This window comes from Zingiber officinale, chromosome 6B (assembly GCF_018446385.1).
Source record: "Zingiber officinale cultivar Zhangliang chromosome 6B, Zo_v1.1, whole genome shotgun sequence".
Taxonomy (NCBI): Eukaryota; Viridiplantae; Streptophyta; class Magnoliopsida; order Zingiberales; family Zingiberaceae; genus Zingiber; species Zingiber officinale.
The window spans coordinates 124,402,353-124,426,489 of record NC_055996.1 but is presented as its reverse complement, the minus strand read 5'-3'; the positions used below and the strand labels follow the sequence as shown (position 1 = coordinate 124,426,489).

At 38.3% G+C, this 24,137-nt stretch overlaps 1 protein-coding gene across 1 annotated transcript; it reads left to right on the top strand.

The window, feature by feature from the left end:
• The first annotated feature begins 5,867 nt into the window (after positions 1-5,867).
• LOC121989354 (AT-hook motif nuclear-localized protein 23-like) lies at positions 5,868-7,380 on the top strand. The gene has a single exon (XM_042543343.1). It carries the CDS (start codon positions 6,272-6,274, stop codon positions 7,124-7,126), a length of 855 nt encoding a protein of 284 aa, XP_042399277.1. The 5' UTR covers positions 5,868-6,271; the 3' UTR covers positions 7,127-7,380.
• The last annotated feature ends 16,757 nt before the right edge of the window (positions 7,381-24,137 follow it).

Sequence of the window (24,137 nt, the reverse complement as noted above, 5' to 3'; positions counted from 1 at the left end):
ACAATGATCGTCGTAGACTATTGGATAGGTAAGAGCCTTTGAGAATTTCTACCAAATTAATAAATTTTATTCTAGTTCTCAACACTAAGTGTAGTAAGTCTGCTTGATTTCTATGCCCATTCACACATTTAAACTATTTTACAAAAAAGAATTAACATAAGTTTTTGTATTTTCCTATCGTTATTTTATTCGTTAGATATCTAGTCGCAAATGATTTGCAAGTAGATCTAATCATTTAAAAGAATATTAATTTAAATTTATTCACATACAAATTAACTTTAGATAATTATTTTTTTATAAAAATTAAACATTTTCAATAATTGAATGTAAAATTATTCTAAAACTATACTGAAACATTCATAAAATTAATTTGAGTAAGATGGCATGTAAATTGATTATTAATTTTACAATATCTCTTTCAATTTAATTAGACAAATCAAATTTAATTCACCTCGTTAATTAAATTATTTAATTACTTAATATTTGATTAATTACTTAATATTTGATTAGTTTTTAAATTTACTAGAAGTAAATTAAAAATCTCACCACTAAGAGAGTATTTTCGCATACTTTATTGAGAATCGTTACTTTTAATTTGTTATCACCTTAATACGATCACAATTATGTACGCGTTCACCACGCCCTTCCACATGGGTACGTGGGTCGGGCCCACCGGCTCGATGGAAGTGAGTAGCCGCACTTCCCGCCCACTCTCGTGGAATTCCGTGGGCGCAAGTTAATGAGCTGTCGCGCGTGCGCCAGCACGGAGAATATCTCGTCGAGCGTGCTTCTCTCTGCCTCCCACGTGAGTCCATGAAAGCCCTCGGTCACGACGGGCGCTTCAATTCCCTAGTCCTGCCCCATCACAGCAGTCCATTCCTACGTCAAAATCTCACATATTAACATTCGCATTAATATGTGTTAGTGTTGTATTAATTGGATGTCATGATTAACTTTATGTTTACTAATCGATACACTTGTATTAATTGGATATCATGATTAACTTTATGTTTACTAATCGATACACTTAAGCTAGCTTGTTTGAAGTGCCAAATGATTAACTGTTGTTGGAGGAAAAAGATTAGTAAAGAAAGATTGTTTTATTCCTAAAGTGTATAAGCACATTCTTTTTAGAAAACACACTACAGAAATTGACAAATAAAAATTGATAATTAGGCAATTTCAAATGAGTTAGTCTGTTTTTGATTATATATTAGCAAGTTTAAGACAAGTGATAACAATGCAACTTGTAGCTATGGGGAATTATGTTATGAATGTAGAGAGTTAGAGAGAAGTGAATAGTTTGGATCGTTTTTTAAACTTAATTTACTGAGGAAAATTTGAAGCGATGTTGACATCTCTCGTTTTACTTGGTATCGATCTCCTTGAAGTGACTATTTCAAAGTCTGCTCCTGACTCTACCATATGCACTATGAAAATCTTCTTCTCGTAGAGAAGCCTCGTGCAAGCTCATGAATGAGAATACAAAGAGAGAACACGAGAATATAACAAGAACAAATAAGTAAATATAAATACAATGAATACGTTACTCTTGATCTTTTGTTGTTCAGAAATACCTCTTTTTGACTCGAAAATGCAGCAGCATATTACTCCATAATCATCAAGAATCGGTGTAAGAAATTCTACTTCAAATCTCTCGAAAACCCCTTTTTTAAGGTATTTTGACACCTCTAATTGATTAGGTTTAATCCTAATCGATTGTCACGTCAGCTCGACTATTCAAATCTTGTAAAACAGCTCTTTTCTCCCATCAAATTGTTGGTGAGTTATACCAATCGATTCGGTAGCTTCTAATCGATTGTCCCAATCAATTCTCTATTCGTGAGAAAAAACTACCTAATTGATTGCTCAATCAATTCCCGAACTCTATGTTCTCTCACGAAAAAGGCCCCCGATCGATTAGCTTAATCTATTGGGGAATGTTGAATAGATTGTTGCAATCAATTTACTACCTTTCTGTGCTCACAATTCACCATCCAATCAATTTACCTCAATCGATTGGGTCATGCTAAATCGATCAGCCTAATCGATTCAACACTTTCTGTTTTTCACAAATCAACTTCCCAAGCCTAATCGATTGAAACATGTCCCAATCAATTAGGCAAATCTGCCTAATCGATTAACCTTGGGCTTAATTGATTGAGCTAATCAATTGCACAACCCTAAACTCTAAACTCGAGTTAAGGATTCCTTTGTCCAACCCTAAAGTCATTCGTGACTCATTGGGACTTTTCGTTGTCTAGTATCTAGTCAACCTTGACCTGTCAAAGCTTTTTCACGAAGTGTCTAATTAATCTTTGACTCACTTGGACTTTTCATCTTGTGTCAACTTCTGTTGAACTTTCAATCACTAAGTGTTCTGTCAATCTTTGTTCCACTTAGATTTTTTCCTTGTCTAGCCCTGTTAACACTTCCATTACATAGTTTCCAACTAGGTTTTCACTATCTAATCCTATTAGGACTTCCATTGCATAGTTTAGTTCTCAACTAGGTCTTCAATGTCTAGCCTCGCTAAGACTTCCACTATTTAGGTTCACTCATTAAGGTTTTTCCGTTACTTAGTTTCTCACTAGATCTTCACTGATTAGCCCTACTAGAACTTCCACTACCTAGCTTCACTTATTAGGGCTTTTTCGTTCATTGCCTAGTTCCAACTACGTCTTCACCGCCTAACATTGCTAGGATTTCTCGTTAACTAACATCCAGTTAAGACTTCCCGTTGCCTGACCTCCAATTAAGATCTTCTATTACCTAACCTCCAGTTAGGTCTTCCATAGACAAGTATCTGGTCCTTCCTTGGTCTACTTAACTTCTCTCTCACATACTATCAGACATCAAGACTCAAGATTAAGTCAATCCGAATTTAGTCAAACTGATCAATTTTGAATCGAAGACGATTGTACCAACAAATTACACAAACTAGTTAATCTCTATGAGTTGGAATAGACTGCGAAACAAGTCAATGAAACCCAAGTTAGTAAAAAAAAAAAAAAAAAGTAGTGTGATCTCTTAGGACATCACCAATGCGAGATTTTTAAAGAGGTCAATGAAATAAAAAAAAATAAAGAAAAAAACTCTAACCATTATAGATGTAAGATTTAAGGTTTGTAATTTAAGAGCGTGAAATTTTAAATATGTTCTTTCATATCAAAATTAACAATATAGTTTAGACCAATAATTAATGATGTATAAAAAAATTGATAATGTAGGGTCTAAAAAAAAGTTATAGGAAAAATTTTTTATTAGGGAGAGAATGATAAATTATTGTATTTTTTATGTGACACTAAGATGACATAGTGAAGATTAAAAAAAATTTATATAGAGTTCTAACTATTGATATACAAGTTAAAAGAAAGAAAGAAGTCCTACAAGTATAATGTAATTGTAAAATATTTAAGAGAAAAAATACCTAAGAGAATCAGAATTTGGACAAATATTTTAAAGGTCAGCCTTGCTTCAGATTTACCTAGGCGAATCAATAATGAAAATAGATAGGGACTTACATATAAATATATATATGAAGATTAGCAAAAGCAAAAGATCAAATAAAAATAAAAAATAAAAGTCTCCACTAGAAGAAAATAGAGCATACTATATCATCTGTGAAATAGCAAATTATTTAATTGCTGAAAATGATATCTCACTTTGTTTGTATGAGTTCATTACAATTTCAACTTTCTAAGAACGGCAATCCTCATTATTGTATTTGCATTTCATAAAAACTGCATAATTAATTTAAATATCCGTAAAGGATTCCTCTTCAATTCAATGTTCGAGGAAGCAATTAAACCTGGGACTATGGTGAGAGATTAGAGTTGGGATGCACTCAGAATTTAAATCTAGAAATTTAAAAATTTTGTGATTGAGCAGTCTGTTAGGATTTATCTGTGTTTCTTAATTTATGTTGGTGACGGATAGAAAATTTATATGAAATTGAATTAATCATCTCTAGAATTAATTGAATGTCTAAATTATAAAAGGAAAAAATATAAAAAAAAATTAAAGATCCCAAATTAACCATTTGATTTGCCATATAATATGTATATATGAATACCACAAATGAAGCCCTTAGAGGATGGATGTTATGGTTAGACTCTTCAGTGATACACTAGATATCAAGAGTTTGAAATTCAACTGCAGAGTATTACGAAAGATTTTCTTCCTAATGGATAATGAATTTAATTGTCAGGATGGACTTCTATGTGTATTTTTTTTATTTTATCTACGTGGTCGATGAAAAATTTTCATAGGACACCTAGGATTAGTTGAGCTAAATGTTTGGAAACTTGGTGCAAGTGAAAAAATTATAACACAAATAAATAATTAATCATCTATGTATATATTAATAATTTATTAATATATGCATAATGCTATGTGATTAATTAATGATTTATTTATCTCAAAATTTTAGAACATGTGACATATAAATGATCCCTATGCTACCTAGCCATTAAAGTGCCTTAAATAAATATTTTCCAGATATATTTTAACAAGAAAATTGTGATCAGTTGTTTTGATGATATGACATTAATAAATACCTGAAAGCTAAGGAAAGTTGTGATGATTGGAACATAGAAATGCAGAAACGTAGGGTTAAATTATGCAGCAGTTTGTTGGCAAAACAGTGAAGGAACATTGATTAATATTGCATTGAATAAATTAAATATTCATGTATAAGTTTGATGTCTAATTTGATGATAAGAGTTTATTTATCTTTATTCAATACAATACATATAAATTAATAATTTGTATACTTCTCACTGCCATTTCAATCAAATATCTTTTTAGTTGACCTTCTATTAGTTTGATGGCACGGTAGCTCAACAATTATTTATAATAATTTGTTTTTTTTACAAAATTGCATAAGTTAAATGCCAAGTTAACATGAAAAATCCGAGATTAAACCCTCATTATCCCTCAAATAATTAGAAAATAATGATAAAATAAAAAGAATTAAACAGCTTTATCATCCACTAAGAAGTTGGAGCTGTGCTGTAGCTCCATTATCTCCACGCCATATGAATCATAGTCTCGTACCAGAACATCAATGAATGGAGGTAAAGGTTAATTAAGTCCTTAAACTGACTGGCTGGCTTAATTATTTTACCTAATTTATTAATGAGGTCCTTTAGAGATATTGTTGGAGATAATGACATCCCATTATTTTAATCCCTTCTTTAATCACTTTCTTAAAGCAAAAGGCGACAAACAGTAGCGCAAGTCACCCCGCACCGCAAGAGGACAACGAGCCCTACGGCATCTCCCAAGCGGCCGGTCAAAAGCGGCAGCGCATACACACACACGTACGTACTTACTTTAGATCTTCCACCAGCCACTCCCTTCCGATCCTCCAGCTAATCCTTCGCCGGCTCACGCCAATCAGTTAACTGCATGCACCTCCAAGATTTCCCGTCCCTTTCTTTCTCCGACGACCACCGTGGCCTTAGGTAGCAGGTCCCCCTCAGTGTCCCCACCTAATCACGCTGGATTATGTCCGCCAACACGTGATCTAGATGCGCTGACGTGCGGCAATTTGGTCGACAGAATCTAAAGCGGTGTGGGGACCGTCGGAGCCGGTGCCGAGGGCGAGCCCGGAAGCCGCGCAGGCAACTTCGATTTGCCGGTCTGGACCGGGTTTCTGGCGTAATTATGGTCGAATTTAGTTGAACCCACCACACTTAACCCAAAGAAATTACGCGGACACGTCCGAGCTGGATCGTCATAGTCACATCTGAACCGGTTTTGTCTATATCTATCTTGAGCACATTGCATGGCAGGTAGAAAACAGTGACTGGCCTCCACTCGTTCACGAACCTTTGCACTTGCTCCCCTTCTCGCCCGTAGCCGAAACCCTAGGTCAAATCACTAAACCCTAGGCTAACAACTCCTTAACCATGGTTTAAGCCAGATTTCAAATCACGGTCGACTTCTCTCTCTTTCTCTATTGCTCTACAAGTTTGTAGTATTTAATGAATTTCTTCAACTCCTAGGCAATCTCTCCTCCTCCTCCTCCTTCTCCTTCTCCTTCTCCTCCTCTTTGTTCCTCAATTGGAAAACCCTAACCCTTTCCTCCTTCCTCACAGACTTCATGCCTATTTGCTCGATTCCTTATTCTCCCTAGATCATAAGAAAACCTATTTAAATATGGTTCCTCGACTTTGCTTCATTATTTAAACTGGAAGAGATCAGCTTTTTGTGATTATTATTATCTTCGGTATATATCTTACAGTGGTTTTTGTTGGATGAGGTTATGGCTGGGATGGATCTGAGCACCACCGCCAGGTACGGTCACCACCTTCATCACCACCCCAACCTCCACCTCTCGCACCAGCACCACCCTAACTCCGATGACGACAACGACGGCAGCGCCAACGGAGACAATCATGACCAATTCAGCGGCGCAGCGGAACACGATGGGTCTCCGTACGCTCCGCAGGGAGGGGACGTGGGATCGCGGCGGCCGCGCGGGCGGCCGCAGGGGTCGAAGAACAAGCCGAAGCCTCCGGTGATCATCACGCGGGAGAGCGCCAACGTGCTGCGCGCCCACATGCTGGAGGTGGGCGCCGGCTGCGACGTCTTCGACTGCATCGCCACCTACGCCCACCGCCGGCAGCGCGGTGTCTGCGTCCTCAGCGGCAGCGGCGTCGTCACCAACGTCACGCTCCGCCAGCCCTCGGGGCCGGCCGCCGCCGGGGGGGTGGTGACGCTGCAGGGCCGGTACGAGATTCTCTCGCTGGCGGGCTCGTTTCTCCCGCCTCCGGCGCCACCGGGGGCCACAAGCCTCTCCATATTCCTCGCCGGCGGGCAGGGTCAGGTGGTTGGGGGGAACGTCGTGGGCGCGCTCTACGCATCGGGGCCGGTCATCATCATCGCCGCGTCGTTCACCAACGTGGCCTACGAGCGGCTGCCGCTGGAAGAGGAGGAAGCACTGCCGCAACAAGGAGGAGATGGAAACAGCGGCGGAAGCGGGAACAGTGCCTTCCCCGACCCCTCCTCCATGCTGCCATTGTTCAATTTGCCGCTGAACAATATGAGCCAGCTGCCGCCGGGAGTGGATGCACACGGTTGGGCCTCCTCCTCGACCGGCCGGCCGGCACTGTTCTGATCCACACCACGCCGATCGAGCTTAGCTTGCTTCACCGGCAAAGGTTAGCCGAATCATGCCATTAACCCGTGCAACTACTCCATGATAGATCTTTTAATTTCCTCCCTCCCTCTTTATTTCTTGATCCCTTTTCTATATCTTTAATCAATAATATTATATTGTCTACTCTTTCTTCTCTTGACAAGAGAATATGTGCTGAGATCGTGTGAAGGAGCCTTTATTTTGTTAATGTTATCAATTATATATCATATTCATTGAGCTTGGATCGATCATGGAAATAATAAGGGTGAGAAAGGAAATGATCATAAATAAATAAAATTATATTGGAATAGGAGCTGAAGGAGTAAATGAAGCTTTTTTACTTTCTCGAAGCAATTCCCAGAGAATCATTAATTTAACCATCTTTGTTGTGTTGATCTATATACATGCATACATAGGGGACGTTTACCATTCAAAGATTCCATAGTTGCACTAAAGTGTAAACGTTCTCCAAAGTTCTTTATATTTCCTCTCTTTAATTACCAATTTTAAGTTTCAGGTTCATGAGATGCTTGAGAAAATATTATTGGCTTTCTAATTCTATATATTTTGTCTCCAAATTTGATAATTAGGCTGAGGCAATTTACTTGGAGCCAGTTTTCAACATCATTATGATAAATAACACGCGGGGGTCTTCATTCTCTAGTTCTTTAGTATTCAATAATAGTTTTATTTTGAACCCTAGAAGTTTTATTTTAGAAAAGAAAGATTGATAATATAAAATGGGAAAATTTTATTAGTTGTAATTTGTATATATATGCAAAGTTTTGGAATCATTTAAATAGTTTACAAACAATAGTTTACATGAGAATTAGAAGTTAGAAAAAGTTTAGGCTCTTTAGGGAAGATATACTTGTCGGTTTCACCTCTCTTGATTTCAATGGGCATATTGATTTCTTACTTAAATAGTCGTTCTAATCACCAATTATTTAAATTTTAGAGAATCGATTTTTTTTTCTTTAGATTTCCACAACTTTATAGTTCAGTCTATTCTTTACTTTAAAAAAATGCTACTTGTAGATTTTTCAGAATTTTTTTATAAAGTATTTAAATCGTTTGTCCACTTTTTGTAATACTTATGTATATTTCAAACTTTGTTAATAGCAATATCTTTGCGAAAGAGCTGATCTACAACTTATTCTTCTATATTTTAGAATTTTATTTTAATCTCTTTATGTGTTATTACTACACTCTAATTGAGAGTGATACTAATGGTGATGCACTTTAATTTTCATTTAACTTGTGCAACAAAATTATCTTCTCTTGATGTTTTAGTTGGAACAATCTACTTTTCCCTTATGTCTTCAGCATTTTTCTTAGTCATGTAGTTTGTGTTTATAATAGTTGATGTAGAGCTCTTTTGCTTTTTGAAGTCCAATTTATAGACAAGAAAGTAGTATAGATCCTCTTGGTGATGTATGCTTTCCTAGAAAGGATATAGATCTCTACATGAAGATCTACACCAAAATGTTAGTCATTTTGATCACTAAGAGGAGCACCCTTTTCTTGGTATAGAAGGATTATTCACCTATTCATTAGTGATGATTTTTTACTAAGAATAAATTAATCTTCTTGAAGACTACTCATATTGAAGAAATATAATTTGACATTATTACATAGCAACATCTCGATGATAGCAAGGTCATTACTAAAAGGAAGAGCACAATTTATTTATTGATGTATTTTGAGAAATTATTATATTCTAATTGGGAAATTCAAAGGGAAGAATTATATATATATAAAGATTTTTTTTGAAAATTAGATTGTAATTTGTGAAAGAAAAAATTGAAAAAAAACTAAGATTATCATCAACTTGATCTTCTAAACCAAGTTTAGTTTGTACTTATTTTGGAGCAAGTTGTAGCTAGTATGTACACATGCCTTCTATTAGGACATGTAGAGATTTGGAGGGAGAGGGGAGGTTAATAGCTTCGTTCACTTGTTTGATGATGATTTGCAATAGAAATCTTGAAATAATGCTAACAACTCGATTTATTTGGTCTCCACCTCCTTGAGGTGACTAAACTAAGGGTCCAACTCTCACAATCTCATCCACTATGAAATCTTTCCTTTTGAAAACTTTTCAAAGATAGAGAAGCCTCGTACAAACTGTTCTAACAAGAACAAATACAACAAACACCAAAAATGAATGGAAAATGAAAGCACAACACTTTACAATGAACTCTCTGCTTTGGATTGCCTCTTGGTGGTGGTAAATACAGCATCATTTCTCCTCCAAATCCTTAAGAACTAGCGCAAACAAGTTTGTTTAAATCTTCGCAAAACCTCTTTTCTAGGTTTTCTTCGACGCCTCCTAATCGATTGGCTTACCCTCAATCGATTACCACGCCAACTTGATTATTCAAAACCTACATTATAACTCTTTTTTGCTTGACTAATCGATTGGTAAGCCAAACTAATCGATTTGGCAGCTTCTAATATATTGCCCAATCGATTTAGAAGCTTTCTATTCTTGCAAGAATCTCTCAATTGATTTCCCAATCGATTCTAATACCTATTGTGATCTCATGAAGAGACTTCCATCAATTACCCTAATTGATTGGTGAAACATGAATCGATTGCCTTAATCAATTATAAGCCCTTCTATTCTCACACGAAAACACCCTTAATCGATTAACATAAGATCTAATTGATTAGCCAATCAATTCAGAGTTTTATTATACTTCACAAAAACCTCCCAATCTATTGGAGCAAGTTCCAATAAATTAGGCAGATTGCATAATCAATTAGCCTTAGGCTAATCTATTGAGCTAATCGATTGTCTAACCCTAAACTTTGAACTTGAGTTTAGGATTCCTTTACTCAACACTAAAGTCATCTATGACTCATTGGGACTTCCCCTTGCCTAGTATTCAGTCACCCTTGACCGACAATGACTTCTTCACCAAGTGTCTGGTCAATCTTTATTCCACTTGGACCTTTCATCTCGTGTCAACTCCCATTGGACTTGCAATCACTAAGTGTCAGGTTAACTTTTGACCCACTTGAACTTTTCCTTACCTAGCCCCATCAGGACTTCCACTGCCTAGTTCCCAACTAGGTTTCCATCGCTTAGCCCTGCTAGTATTTTCATTGCCTAGTTCCCAACTAGGTCTTCATTGCCTAGCTTTGTTAGAACTTCAATTGCATAGTTCCCAACTAGATATTCACTGTCTAGCCCCGCTAGGACTTCCACTGCCTAGCTTCACTTACTAGAACTTTTTCGTTGCCTAACCTCCAGTTAGGACTTTCCAGACAAGTATCCGATTATTCGTTGACCTACTTGACTTCTCTCTCACATATTGTCAAACATCAAAACTCAAACTCGAGTTAACTCGAATTTAGTCAAATTGGTCAACCTTGACCCAAGGATGATTGTACCAACAATCTCCCCTTTTTTGATATTTGATAATAAAAATAAATTGCTCCTAAGTCAAAGGTATTTTAATTAGAAAATAAATTGTTTAAATAAAAATGGTTCAAAGGTCTTTTAAAGATTACATTGCTCCCAAGTCAACAAAAGAATTGGGTTCCATTGTGCCACCAAAAATTCATGCTCCCATTTTTATTCTTGATCCAGCCTTTATCTCCAAAATTCACGAAGATCAGTTTGGAGGGTTAGATTCAGAATCCTTAATTACATCTAATGGAATTCTATAGTTATTGTAACACATTGAAGTATGAAGGGGTCCCTATTGATTTAATTTTGCTGATAGTTTTTCCTTTTAGCCTCAGAGATGCTGCAAAAGTTCAGTTAAATACTCTGCAACCCAAAAAATTAAGACTTGAGATGAATTAGAGCAGAAGTTTTTGAACAAGTATTTTCCCCCAAGAAAGACCACTCATATGAGGAATCAAATCATGAACTTTGAACAAAAAGGAGAGACATTATGCCAAGTATAGAATAGATTCATAACTCTTTTATATCAATGTCCATATCATAGGATCGAGGACTGACTGATCATCCATAAATTTTATATAGGGATATCTTTTCAAAATAAGAATTAGTTGGATTCATTTGCTGGAGGTTCTTTACTGAACAAAAATTTGAATGAACATATAAATAAATTGGTCAAGTATAACGAATCTTAATGAATGGCCGGGGGAAAATTTAATGATTCTACCATTAAGAATTCCAAAGGTAAAAAACTTAGAAGTGGAGTTGATTAAAAAAGGAGAACAAAGTCAAGAGAGTGGTGGAGTTTGAAATTTTTCAGAGGAAGATATTCATTTACATCATGAAGATTTTATGGAATTGTTTCCTTGGTGCAATGGAACTCTAACACAGATGTTAGATGGTGTGACTTCTTCAATTGAAACAATTATGGATAAGAATTATAAAGACGTCATATGCAAAGATGGATATAGTTGTGGTGATTTGTTGGGGCAATTTCCCTAGGTCATGTTTGACCAGGTTGACTAAGCTTGAGTTGAGTCAAGCTTGAGTCGGGAATTGAGTTTTGATGTTTGACAATATATGGAGATTGTTGGAGCAATCGTCCGATTGTGGAGATGGTCAAGGGATTGACCATGTTGATGAAAAGACAAGTCAAGTGGGTCAATGTTAACCGGAGACTTGATCGGGTAAGTCCTAACTGGAGTTTAGGCAATGGGAAAGTCCTAACTGGAGTTTGGGCATCTGAGAAAGTCCTAACTGGAGGTTAGACAAGAGAGAAGTCAAGTAGGTCAAGGTTGACAGGAGACTTGACTAGGAAAGTCCTAATTGGAGATTAGGCAAAGGTAAGCCCAACAGGAAGGTTGGCAGGAGTGAAAATCCAAGTAGGTCAGTGTTGACCAGACTTGGTGGTGAAAGTCCTGATAAGTGAGATCAGGCAATTGGGAAGTCCAAGTGTGATCTTGGCAAAGGAGAAAGTTCTGGTGAGGAGCTAGGCAATGGAAAGTCCAAGTGTGATCTTGGCAAAGGTTGTAAGTCCAAGCATGTGGTCTTGACAAGGTAAGTCATAGTGTGATTTGGTAAGGAAAACTCGATAATAGGATGAGGCTGAAGGAAGCTCCTGAAGGCAAGGCGTGAAGGATGGGTAGATATCCGAGGGACGCAAGGCTGATAGAGGAGGCTAGAAGGATAGTTCGAGGTTGATCGAGTGTGGCGTATAATCTGACAACTAGGATAAGGCTGAAGGAAGCTACTGAAGGCACGGCGTGAAGGATGGGAGATATCCGAGGGACGCAAGGTTGATGGAGGAGGCTAGAAGGCTAGTTCGAGGTCGGTCAGATGTGGCCAAATGCTAGGCATGGAGACCCAACAGGTCACGGTTGACCGGGAGTTGGGTTGGAGACTTTGGACTTGAGTTTGAGTAAAGTCTAGGCTGTTCAATCGATCGGGCGATCGATTGAACCAGACTCCAATCGATCGGTCGATCGATTGGAGTGTGTTGCGAGTGTGGGATGGCTCTAATCGATCGGTCGATCGATTGGGAGCATTACTCGCGAGTACAGAAGTCATCCCAATCGATCGTCTGATCGATTGGGAGCTACCAATCGATCGCTCGATCGATTGGGGAGGAGAAGCTCTCGCGCGGATGCGAGAGCACAGAATGGTTCTGAATCGATCGGCCGATCGATTCAGATGATCCCAATCAATCAGTCGATCGATTAGGAAGTGACCGTTGGGCAGGAAACGAGCGATGGACGGTTGAGATCGAGCGATGCTGACGTGGCAATCGATTGGGGATGGATTCGATCGATTGGGAGCACTGTTTAAAGCCTTGGCGGAGCGTTTTCTCTGCAGAACTTTGCATTCGTTCCTGTGACTCTTCTGCGACATTCACAGTGATCTTCTCCAAGCTTGCAACGCCAGTTCTTGAAGGTTCTTGGAGGCACGTCCAAGTCAAGAGGTGAGTTACAACAACAAGAAGAAGCTAGAGTTAGGGTTTGGTGTACAAATCTTGTAAAATTTCCCTTGTATTTGCTTCTCTTTATATTTGTGTTGTATTGTAAGCTTGTAAGGCTTCTCCGCCTTCGGTAGTTACCGTAAAGGAGTGATTTCATAGTGGAGGATGTGTGAGTGTGTGGATCCTTGGACTAGTCACCTCTTCTTGAGGTGGATACCAAGTAAATCCCTAGAGTTAGCAATGTTTGTATTTGTATTGTATTTTCCGCTGCATATTATCAAGACGAAGCAACCGACAAGCGCGACGAAACGCTATTCACCCCCCCTAGCGGACATCAAGGTCCCAACAATTGGTATCAGAGCAAGGTCACTCTTCTACGGACTAACCGTCAAGAGAGCAAGAAGCTAGAGGAAGAAGAAGATGGACTTGGGAGGTCCACTTAGATGGGACATCCGGATTCCTCCGCCATACGACAAGGAAGACTTCGCCTTTTGGAGGAATCGACTGGAGACATGGTTCCAAATGGATTGGAACCAGTGGGTTGTCTTGAGTGACCCATTTAAAGTTCCTACGGACAAGAAGGGTAAACGCCTCCGACCTCGACATTTGACCGAAGAGCAACGAGAGCAATCGGAGGCGGACAAGGAGGTAACGAGAATTTTGCATTATTTACTACCTTCTAATATTTTGTTGAGTGTAGGTGAAACCACAAATGTAAGTGATCTTTGGAAAAAGATCATTGCCTATTATGAAAACCCTACACAAGTCCAAGGAGTGGAAGAGCCCAAGGAGAAGGGCTCATTGGTCCAAGAAGGGAATGACCAATCCAATGTTGACACGAGGTCAACATCCGAAGAAGAGGAGGAAGAAAAGATGCAATCCGATGTTGACGAGAGATCGACATTCGAGGAGGAAAAGGAAGAGGAGGAAGAGAAAGAGAAGGAAGAGGTGGAAGAGGAGAGATCTTCCACATCCTTAAGAGATGAAGAAGTGGAAGAGTCCACATCCTCAAGTGAAGAGGAAGAAATAGAAGATGATGCCATCTCTACATTGCAAGAAAAATCAAATGGAGGATCAAGCATCAACCCTACAAGCAAAGATATAAAGATTTCAATTATTAAAGATAAAAATCATATCATTTGCTTTAAGTGTAGGGAACATGGGCACTATAAAAGTAACTGCCCCAAATTGGCTAAGAAGAAGAGTCAAACGACACTAAAGGCTAAGGAGAAGCCTAAAGTGGTTGGTCCCACGGAACACAAGAGCAAGGAGCATATTGTGTGCTTCTCATGCAATCAAAGAGGACATTATAGAAGTCAATGTCCTAAAGGGAAGAAGCCAACTAAAGTCAAAGGAGGAAGCACAAGTCTAGGGGGAGCTTCCAAGGTAAAAACTAAGGTATCATTTAATGAACCTATTCCTTTGACACATGATAAGAAGCATGCTAGAAATAATTCTTATTATTTTAATGCTAATTATCATGAAAGTAGGAAGCATGATGGCACTAAGGGTGAATACATTCCTCCTCATGTTAGAACTACCATGCCTAAGGTTAGGAAGGTAGATAATTACTTAGGAAATAACTCTAAGGACTTTAGATATAAGTCCCAAAATAGAAATGCTCAAGGTTTCAATGAGAAACCAAAATCTAAGGATTTATGGAGTGAAAACCAAGTCTTGAGGACAAGACTTGATAGTTTAGAAAGGACCTTAGCAAGAATGGAAAACATGCTTAGGGTTCAAAATGAGCATCACCTAGGGAGAACTAGACAAGAGTCATCAAATGGCTATAGATGTTTAGGATACAAACTCAAAGCCAAGAAGGATATGATTTCCTTTCATAGGTTTCCATATAGCTATGGAACCAAACCTAGGACTAGCGGTCAAGCTAAAAGTACAAGGGAAGTTGTCCCTAAGAGTACTTTTGCAAAGACCAATGTGATTAAGACTTCTAAGAAGTCTAATAATGTCACAAAGAAGGTCACAAGGGAGGTCATCTCTAGAGTTGACTTAGTAAAGGTGACTAAGGCCCCAAAAAGGATAAATAAAGTCACAAAGAAGGTTACAAGGGAAATTATCCCTAGGAGTGACCTAGTAGAAGTGACCAAGGTTTCTAAGAAGCCTAAAAAGGTCCTTAGAAAGGTAACTAGGGAAGTCATCCCTAGGGAATACCTAGAGCATCCAAGGAGCACCAATAGGTTTTGGGTTCCTAGGAGTATATTCTCTACACCCTAGATGGGTTTAGAGAGTGTCAACTCCAATTGGAAGGGTAGTTAACCCAACCTTGTTAAAGTTGACACTTGAGAGCATTTTCAAGGTTATTGTTAACCTTTGAAAATGAAAAAGTTTATTGAGTTACTCTTTGAAAGAGTGATATATGTGCCAAAATTTGAAGAGTTGAACTCAATCTAAATTGACATATTTAAGAAAAGTATCAGCAAAATTGAGTTAAAATTTGTGATACTTTCTTAAGGAATTAAGAGAAAACTCATGCTTTAATTAAATGTGATTTAAGCCTTGAAGGGCAAAAATGTGCCAAGTCTTGAGGAATTGAACTTAAATTTAAATTGGCACAAATGCAAAAAGAAATACCAAGTTGAAAATTTGGTATTCTATTGAGGGGTTAAGGGAAAATTTAAACCTTAATAAAATTAATTACTCCTTGGAAGAGTAAGTTGTGCCAAACTTTGAGGAATCACACTTAATGTAAGTTGGTACACTTAGAAAAGGGATACGAAATGGCTAGTTGAGATCTTAGTATGTTCTTAAGGAACTAAGAGCAAATCTAAATCTTATTAAGTCTCAACGTGTAATCCTTAAGAGGAGTAATTTGTATCAAACAAAAATGTAATGATTGAATTCTTAATCTCAATTGGCACAAACAAAAAGGGTAGAAGAAATGCCAAATTGGGTTTGGTACTTTCTTGATGAAATTGGGTAATCTAGGATTTAATTTTAAGATTTAGCTAAGGTTTAAGGATACTTAGATAGATTATCTAGGTATATTTTGTTTATGCTAAAATGTCATGATTGTTTGCCTATAATATGTCATGACATCATATTTATTTTTGCATTCATGATTATTATGAAAAACACAAAAATACCATGTCATGTCATACATACGTCATGTAGCTATAGGAAATTTTCTTTTGAAAATTATTTCTTTTTTATGTATGTCATAATATATCATGCATTATGTTAATTTCCTTGTAATTAAGGACAAAAAGACATTCACTAAGAATGGTAAATATCCTAACAAGTGGGATTATACCAAATGACATCCTAGATGGATGATCATGATTTTTACAATGCCTAGATAGCTATGCATGATCTCTTAGTATAGGGCAAAATCAAATATACATCTCACAAAGAATCATAAGGTGACTTGTATATGTTTTAGTACACATTAGATACAAGTGAGATGTTAGGATGGTGAACAAAACTCAAGATGTTGATTTAGTGCATCTTGTTGAGTTTTAGGTTCATTAAACACATAGTTATGTGTTTTCCAATCATTGGGAAAGCTAATGTACAAGTTATGTGCATTGAGCCCAAAGAACATGGTTGAATATTGGTTTTGAAAATGATTTTAAATGTACTTTGGAAAACCTTGATGAAGGCTATCTTTTGATAGTAATCATCATTGAATAGTTAGACACAAACTTGAAGAAAACACTAAAGTTTTTACAAGTTTTCAAATTTGTGTCAATCTTTGAAAATAAGAAGTATTTTCATAGAAAACTATTTTTCATTAATAAAGTATACCCTAAATAATGTCTACATGAATTTTCATGATTTTTAGAATTTTATAAAATTTTAGGGGAGTTTTTTAATTTCACTGAAATTGAATTTCAGGAAATTAGAAACCCAATCGATCAGCCGATCGATTGGATTGGGTTCAATTGATTAGCCGATCGATTGGGAAGCCAATTCCCGTGAACAGAAGGGTAGTGAATCGATCAGCCGATCGATTGACCCAGTCTGGATCGATCAGTCGATCGATTCAGAGGGAATTTCTGCAAGCAGTAGCTTGTGGAATCGATCAATGGATCGATTGAAGTGATTTCAATCGATTGAGTCCCAACTTCAATCGATTGGAAGTCTGATTTTGGCCTGAAAAGCCTGATTTCAGCACTTTAAGTCACTTCGAGTCCCAATAACCATTCCAAACCCCTTGGAATACATTTGTAGACATTTAGGGGGAGTTTTCATGATGAAAACAAGTATGGATTGGTTAAAATAAACCAAAGTGAAGTTTAGGATAAGGTTTAGTTTCAATTCTGAATTTTAGAACCTTAAAACTTCAAGTTTTGATTTTCAAGGGTCATTAACCATTCCTAACCCTTTGGCATACACTTGTATCCATTTAGGGGGAGTTTTCATGTTGAAAGCAAGTATGGATTAGTTAAGGTAGACTTAGGTGAAGTTTAGGTTGAGATTTAGCTTATTTATTGAATTTTGAACCTCAAAACTTCGAGTTTTGGATTTCCTAATTATTTAGGAACCCCAAGTCATTGTTGGTGCAATGATAGAAATTTGATCATATTTTTAGGGAGAGTTACTCTTTGAAAACATAAAAATATTTTCAAAGACCTTGGAAGGTGGGTTAAACCTTCGTGATGAATTAATACTCAGGGTCGAGTATTGGAGAGCAATGGAAGGTTGGTTATCTTCATTGCTAGGATGTTAAATGCTCTTGGATGAGCATTTTGGAGTAGATGTTTGCTCAAGGGGGAGCATTGGGTTCAATGAAGGGGATCGGACCTTCATTGGTAAAGTGAAACATGCTCGTGGATGAGCATTGAGAAGAAGATTACTGCTCAAGGGGGAACATTGAATACAATGAATGAGAGGTTTATTGGGAAGTTGATGCATGCTCTAGGATAAGCATTATGAAGTGAAGTAGAGATCAAGGGGAAGCTTTGGAGACAATGAAGAATATGAGATCTTCATTGTGGGGTTGTTAACAACATATGAGGTTGTAAACAATGAAGAGTTAACTCTTATGGAGAAGAGTTTGTTTTCTGATTTGATGTGTGACAAAGGGGGAGAATGGAAGGTTAAGTTAGGTCTTCATCCCAAACAGAGGGAGTTTGCGCTCTAGGAAAGGGAGAGAATGAAGGAAACCTTCATTCATGCTTTGTCATGAGAGGATTAAGGCTATGGGATTTAGCCTTGGTATAGAGAAGAGATTAAGGCTATGAGATTTAGCCTTGGTACAGAGAAGAGATTAAGACTATGAGATTTAGCCTTGGTACAGAGAAGAGATTAAGACTATGAGATTTAACCTTGGTACAGAGAAGAGATTAAGGTTATGGGATTTAGCCTTAGTATAGAGAAAAGATTAAGGCTATGAGATTTAGCCTTGTGATAAAGAAGAGGTTAAGGCTATGACATTTAGCCTAACTTAGAGGAATTGTCAAACATAAAAAAGGGAGAGATTGTTGGGGCAATTTCCCTAGGTCATGTTTGACCAGTTTGACTAAGTTTGAGTTGAGTCAAGCTTGAGTCAGAAATTGAGTTTTGATGTTTGACAATGTATGAAGATTGCTGGAGCAATCGTTCGATTGTGGAGATAGTCAAGAGATTGACCAGGTTGATGAAAAGACAAGTCAAGTGGGTCAGTGTTGACCGGAGACTTGACCGGGTAAGTCCTAACTGAAGTTTAGGCAATGAGAAAGTCCTAACTGGAGTTTAGGCATCTGAGAAAGTCCTAACTAGAGGTTAGGCAAGAGAGAAGTCAAGTAGGTCAAGGTTGACAGGAGACTTGACGGGGAAAGTCCTAATTGGAGATTAGGCAAAGGTAAGCCCAACAGGAAGGTTGGCAGGAGTGAAAATCCAAGTAGGTCAGTGTTGACCAGACTTGGTGGTGAAAGTCCTGATAAGTGAGATCAGACAATTGGGAAGTCCAAGTGTGATCTTGGCAAAGGAGAAAGTTCTATTAAGGAGCCAAGCAATGGAAAATCCAAGTGTGATCTTAGCAAAGGTTGTAATTCCAAGCATGTGGTCTTGGCAAGGTAAGTCCTAGTGTGATTTGGCAAGGAAAACTCGATAACTAGGATGAGGCTGAAGGAAGCTCCTGAACGCAAGGCGTGAAGGATGGGTAGATATCCGAGGGACGCAAGGCTAATAGAGGAGACTAGAAGGCTAGTTCGAGGTTGATCGAGTGTGGCGTATAATCCGACAACTATGATAAGGCTGAAGGAAGCTACTGAAGGCAAGACGTGAAGGATGGGAGATATCCGAGGGACGCAAGGCTGATGGAGGAGGCTAGAAGGCTAGTTCGAGGTTGGTCGGATGTGCCCAAATGCTAGGCATTGAGACCCAACAGGCCATGATTGACCGGGAGTTGGGTTGGAGACTTTGGACTTGAGTTTGAGTAAAGTCCAGGCTGTTCAATCGATCGGGCGATCGATTGAACCAGTCTCCAATCTATCGATCGATCGATTAGAGTGTGCTGCGAGTGTGGGATGGCTCCAATCGATCGGTCGATCAATTGAGAGCATTACTCACGAGTACAGAAGCCATCCCAATCGATCGGTCGATTGATTGGGAGCTACCAATCGATAGCTTGATCGATTGGGGAGGAGAATCTCTTGCGCGGAGGCGAGAGCTCAGAATGGTTCTGAATCGATCGGCCGATCGATTCAGATGATCCCAATCGATCAGTCGATCGATTGGGAAGTGACCATTGGGCAGGAAACGAGCCATGGACGGTTGGGATCGAGCGGTGCTGACATGGTAATCGATTGGGGATGGATTGGATCGATTGGGAGCACTGTTTAAAGCCTTGGCGGAGCGTTTTCTCTGCAGAACTTTGCGTTCTTTCCTGCGACTCTTCTGCGACATTCACAGCGATCTTCTCCAAGCTTGCAACGCTAGTTCTTGAAGGTTCTTGGTGTTAGAGTGTATACTAAAAGCCTAGCTTTTGGTATAAACATTTATCTAGAAATAAGAATCACATTGGTCAAATGTCTACATTTATGATAGATGTAGTTGCTCAATTAATTTATATTGTAGATAACATGGTGTGTGGTGTCACACACAGAAGATCATGTTATCGGTTCCTTATAAATTATAAACAGTAGCTCACGACCAAGATGGAAAGGAACAAACCATTGGAAGGTAGTAGTGTAATTAGGTATTAGTTTATCTTAACTATATAATTACACTAGTACACTTAGAGTGTATTGAGTAGGACCATTTGAGGTCGTTCCTTTTATACTGACTTTATGAAGGAACAAAGACCTCAGTTATTATGGAAGTGTGTGCTCTTAATCCTAATATAATAACAAGCACATATATTTGATATTTATTTCTTTAATTTATCAATGGGTGAGATTTAGTTCGATAAATCAATAAGCCCGATAAGTTGGGAAATGATATCACTTATAGTGTGTGTTGTTGATTATAGAAGAAACTGTGTCTTAGTGATCTAGGTTGAGAATGTCCCCAAGAGGAGCTCATAAGGATTGTCATGTTAAACCCTGCAGGTGGACTTAGTCCGACATGACGATGAAGTTGAGTGGTACTACTCTTGGAGCTAGATATTAATTAAGCGAGTTGTCAGTAACTTACTTAATTAGTGGACATTTGTTATCTTAAACACAGGGAGACTAACACACTCATAATAAGAAGGAGCCCAAAATGTAATTTGGGATTGGTGCGGTAGTTCAATAATAGTTCTTTAGTGGAATGAATTATTATTGATGAAATTAAGTTGTGTGTACGAGGCGGACACGGGATGCTTAATTTCATCGGGAGACCAAAACCAATTCCTCCTCTCGGTCCCTATCGTAGCCTCTAGTATATAGAGATTTATACCCACCGCATACCCACCTTCTTACCCATCCAATGGGGCCGGCCAAGCTAGGGCCGGCCAAGACCAAGTGGATGAGCTATGTAGGTGGCCGGCCACTAGAATATTAAAAAGGATTTTTATTAAAATTATTTCTTATGTGGATATCATGATTTTAAAAGAGAGTTTAAAAATTAAAAAATTTCTTTTATAGCTTTCTACAAAAGATTAAGAGAAGAGATTAATCTCTTTCCTTATTTGTAGTTTAAAAGGATGGTTTTAATTTTTGGTAAAAACTTTCCTAATTTGTAAATCATCTACATGTTTAAAAGAGAGTTTAAAATTTGAAATCTTTCCTTATTTGTTGATTAAAGGAGGATTTTAAATTTTAAGAAAACTTTCCTTTTTAACCATGTTCATGATTTAAAAGAGAGTTTAAAAATTAAATATTCTCTTTTATAAGTTTCTACAAGAGATTAAGAAAATATTTGATATCTTTTCTTATTTGTAGATTAAAAGAGATTTTAATTTTTAGAGATAACTTTCTTTTTATCCACATGTTTAAAAGAAAGATTTTAATTTATAAAATTTCCTTTTTATTAACCAATCATGAAGGGATGAAAATTATTGGAGAAATTTTTTATAAATTTCTAGAGACAAATTAGGAAGTTTTAATTAATTAAAACTCTCCTTTTTTGTAGCTTTAATATGGCCGGCCATATGAATTGATGAGAAGAAAATTATTTTTAATTAAATAAATTTTCTTTTTCAATGGCAAAAGAATTAAGGAAGTTTTTATTAAATTTTCCTTATTTGCCAATACCAAGGATTATAAAAGAGGGGGTAGAGGAGGCTTCAGAAAAAGTAGTAGAACTCTATTCTATTTTTCCTCTCTTTTCTCCTTGGGTGTGGCCAGCCCTTTCTTTCCTCTCCTCTCCTTTGTGTGGCCGAAACCTTCTCATGGTGGAGATAGCTTTGGTGGCCGGATCTAAGAAGGAGAAGAAGGAGAGAAAAGAAGCCTCTTTTCTAGCATCCCTTGGAGCATGGTGGTGGTGGCCGAACCTCTTCATCCTAGGAGAAGTTTTGATGGCCGAAACTTGTAAGGAAGAAGAAGGTGCTTGGTGGTTCTCATCTCGGAAGATCGTTGCCCACACAACGTCTGAGGTTAGAAGAGGAATACGGTAGAAGATCAAGAGGTTTTTCTAAAAGGTATAACTAGTAATTTTTCTTTCCGCATCATACTAGTTATTTTTGGAAATAATACTAAATACAAGAGGCATACGATTCTAGAGTTTCGAATTTGTTTTCGATATAGTGTTCTTTTGTTTTTCTTTTCCTTGTTATTTGATTGTTCTTTTCGGTTAACCTAAAGTTATTTTAGGAAATTAAATATTAGCTTTCCATAAAAGGTTTTGTCTAGTCGGTGGTGGTTGCTCCCATATCCAAGAAGGCCATGTGCCTCGCCACGTCAGTACTGGGAACCAATTATGGAAATTAATATTTAATGGAATTAATAACTTAAGGTGACTTGAGTCGAACGTGTTAAGTTCCGCAGGAGATCCAAGTCAAAACCTAAAAGAACAAATAGATTAAGTTTTGGATCAAACGTGTTAAGTTCCGCAGGCGATCCAAAATTTAATTTAAAAGAACACATGGTAGCTAGGAAAAGGTTCAGACCTTTGTACAAAATTTTTGTACAGTGGAACCTCTAGGTTTTCCGAGTAGCAACCAACAATTGGTATCAGAGCTAGGGTTTTGCCTCTGTGTATTTGGTATTAGTTTAATTATGCACATGTCATACATAATTTAGGCAGGATAATAGTAGGATGTGCTAACTTTGTGGATGCAGGATCCAACTATTATGGCTTATAGTTATTATGTGTGTGATTGGACCCTTGGACATGTCAAGGGCATTTATTGTGTGTGCATAATTGTATTATAAAATACAGCAGGAGCTGTATTTAGTTTTATTAGGATTTTATTTTTGATCTAGATACATGTACATTTCTTTTATGGAATATAGGATCAAAATGTAAAATTCTATTTATGTCGCGGATCGAATCTTGCAAAGTGTGGAACCTTCTAAGGACCAGAGGCGTAGCGGAACTAGGAGCAAGATGGATGCGGCAGCTAGACCCGGTGGCAGTGGCCAAATATGGCAGCAGCTTGGGATGACAACACACGGAGGACAACAAGAGATAAAAGCCATAATAGTTGAAAATTAGATTTTCTATTTATTGCTTTTATATTGTGCTGTGTGTGCATGTTAGTTTACATATTTAGTAGGCTAGCATAGTTAAAATTCCTCATTTATAAATAACTAAGTGGGAGAGGGATTTTTAAGTAAATCCCATGGTCTCCATTACTGGTTTGTAAGTGATGCAAATAAGCTTGCGCGTTGGCTCTGAGTGCCTTCCTCCATAACGGATGAGCTTGTTTGTGGATCACTAGAACAGACTTCCATTTTTGGATGACTATAGAAAGTTAATTAAGAGCGTGTGATCTTTCCCAACGGAAGGGGCATAATCTTATTAATGGACTTAGTGTCAAGTAATGGTATACACTTAGACACATCTAATAGTATCCTCCCCATCGGAGTCACTGCTGATCCGGTAGTAAGAGCAGGGGGCCCCGCCCTGTGAAGTCAACGCCACGTGGAAGGCACAGTGGTAGTCGTCCATCCGGAGAGGGTCGGGTCCGACCGGACGCCCGGAGAATGCCGGGTCCGACCGGACGGCCGGAGAGGGCAGGGTCCGACTGGACGTCCGACCGGCCGATGGAATCGAACGCCCGGAGAGGGATGGGTCCGATCGGGTTGCCGACCGGACGATATATAGCTGATGGTTAAAGGCGCCCTGTCGAAAGCAGGGTTCCGACGCTCAGGGGAAAAGGTCGTGGGCCGAGCGGACCTCATGCTCGGCCAAAGCCATAAGGTAACACTGCTAATAGTCCCCATAAAGCACGTGATGGAGGATCTCCCCAAGTAAACCATCGCATATGTCCGGCCGGATGTTGATGTAGTTGTCCGCCCGGAAGCCAGATTTGGAGCAAAGGGGAAAAGGACAAGGAACGTCTTTTTCTGACATCAGGTATGTTTCACGTGTGGGCCATGCTCCAAATCTTGTGACAGGGGATTCCGCTGTCCCATCGAGGACGTGCTAAGACTGTAGCAGTATGGGTTAGGGAAGCTCACTGACAAGTCCTTACTGGAGTATGGGCTATGGACACGTGTGCACCTCGGAAGGTGTACACTCACTTCTTCACTACCCTATATAAAGGCCCTCATTCTTCGCCGGAGGTACGCAGTCTACAAGTTTTGAAG

Excerpts from the sequence above, each read along its gene's own strand:
- LOC121989354 (XM_042543343.1), top strand. The coding sequence starts at position 6,272 with ATGGCTGGGATGGATCTGAGCACCACCGCCAGGTACGGTCACCACCTT.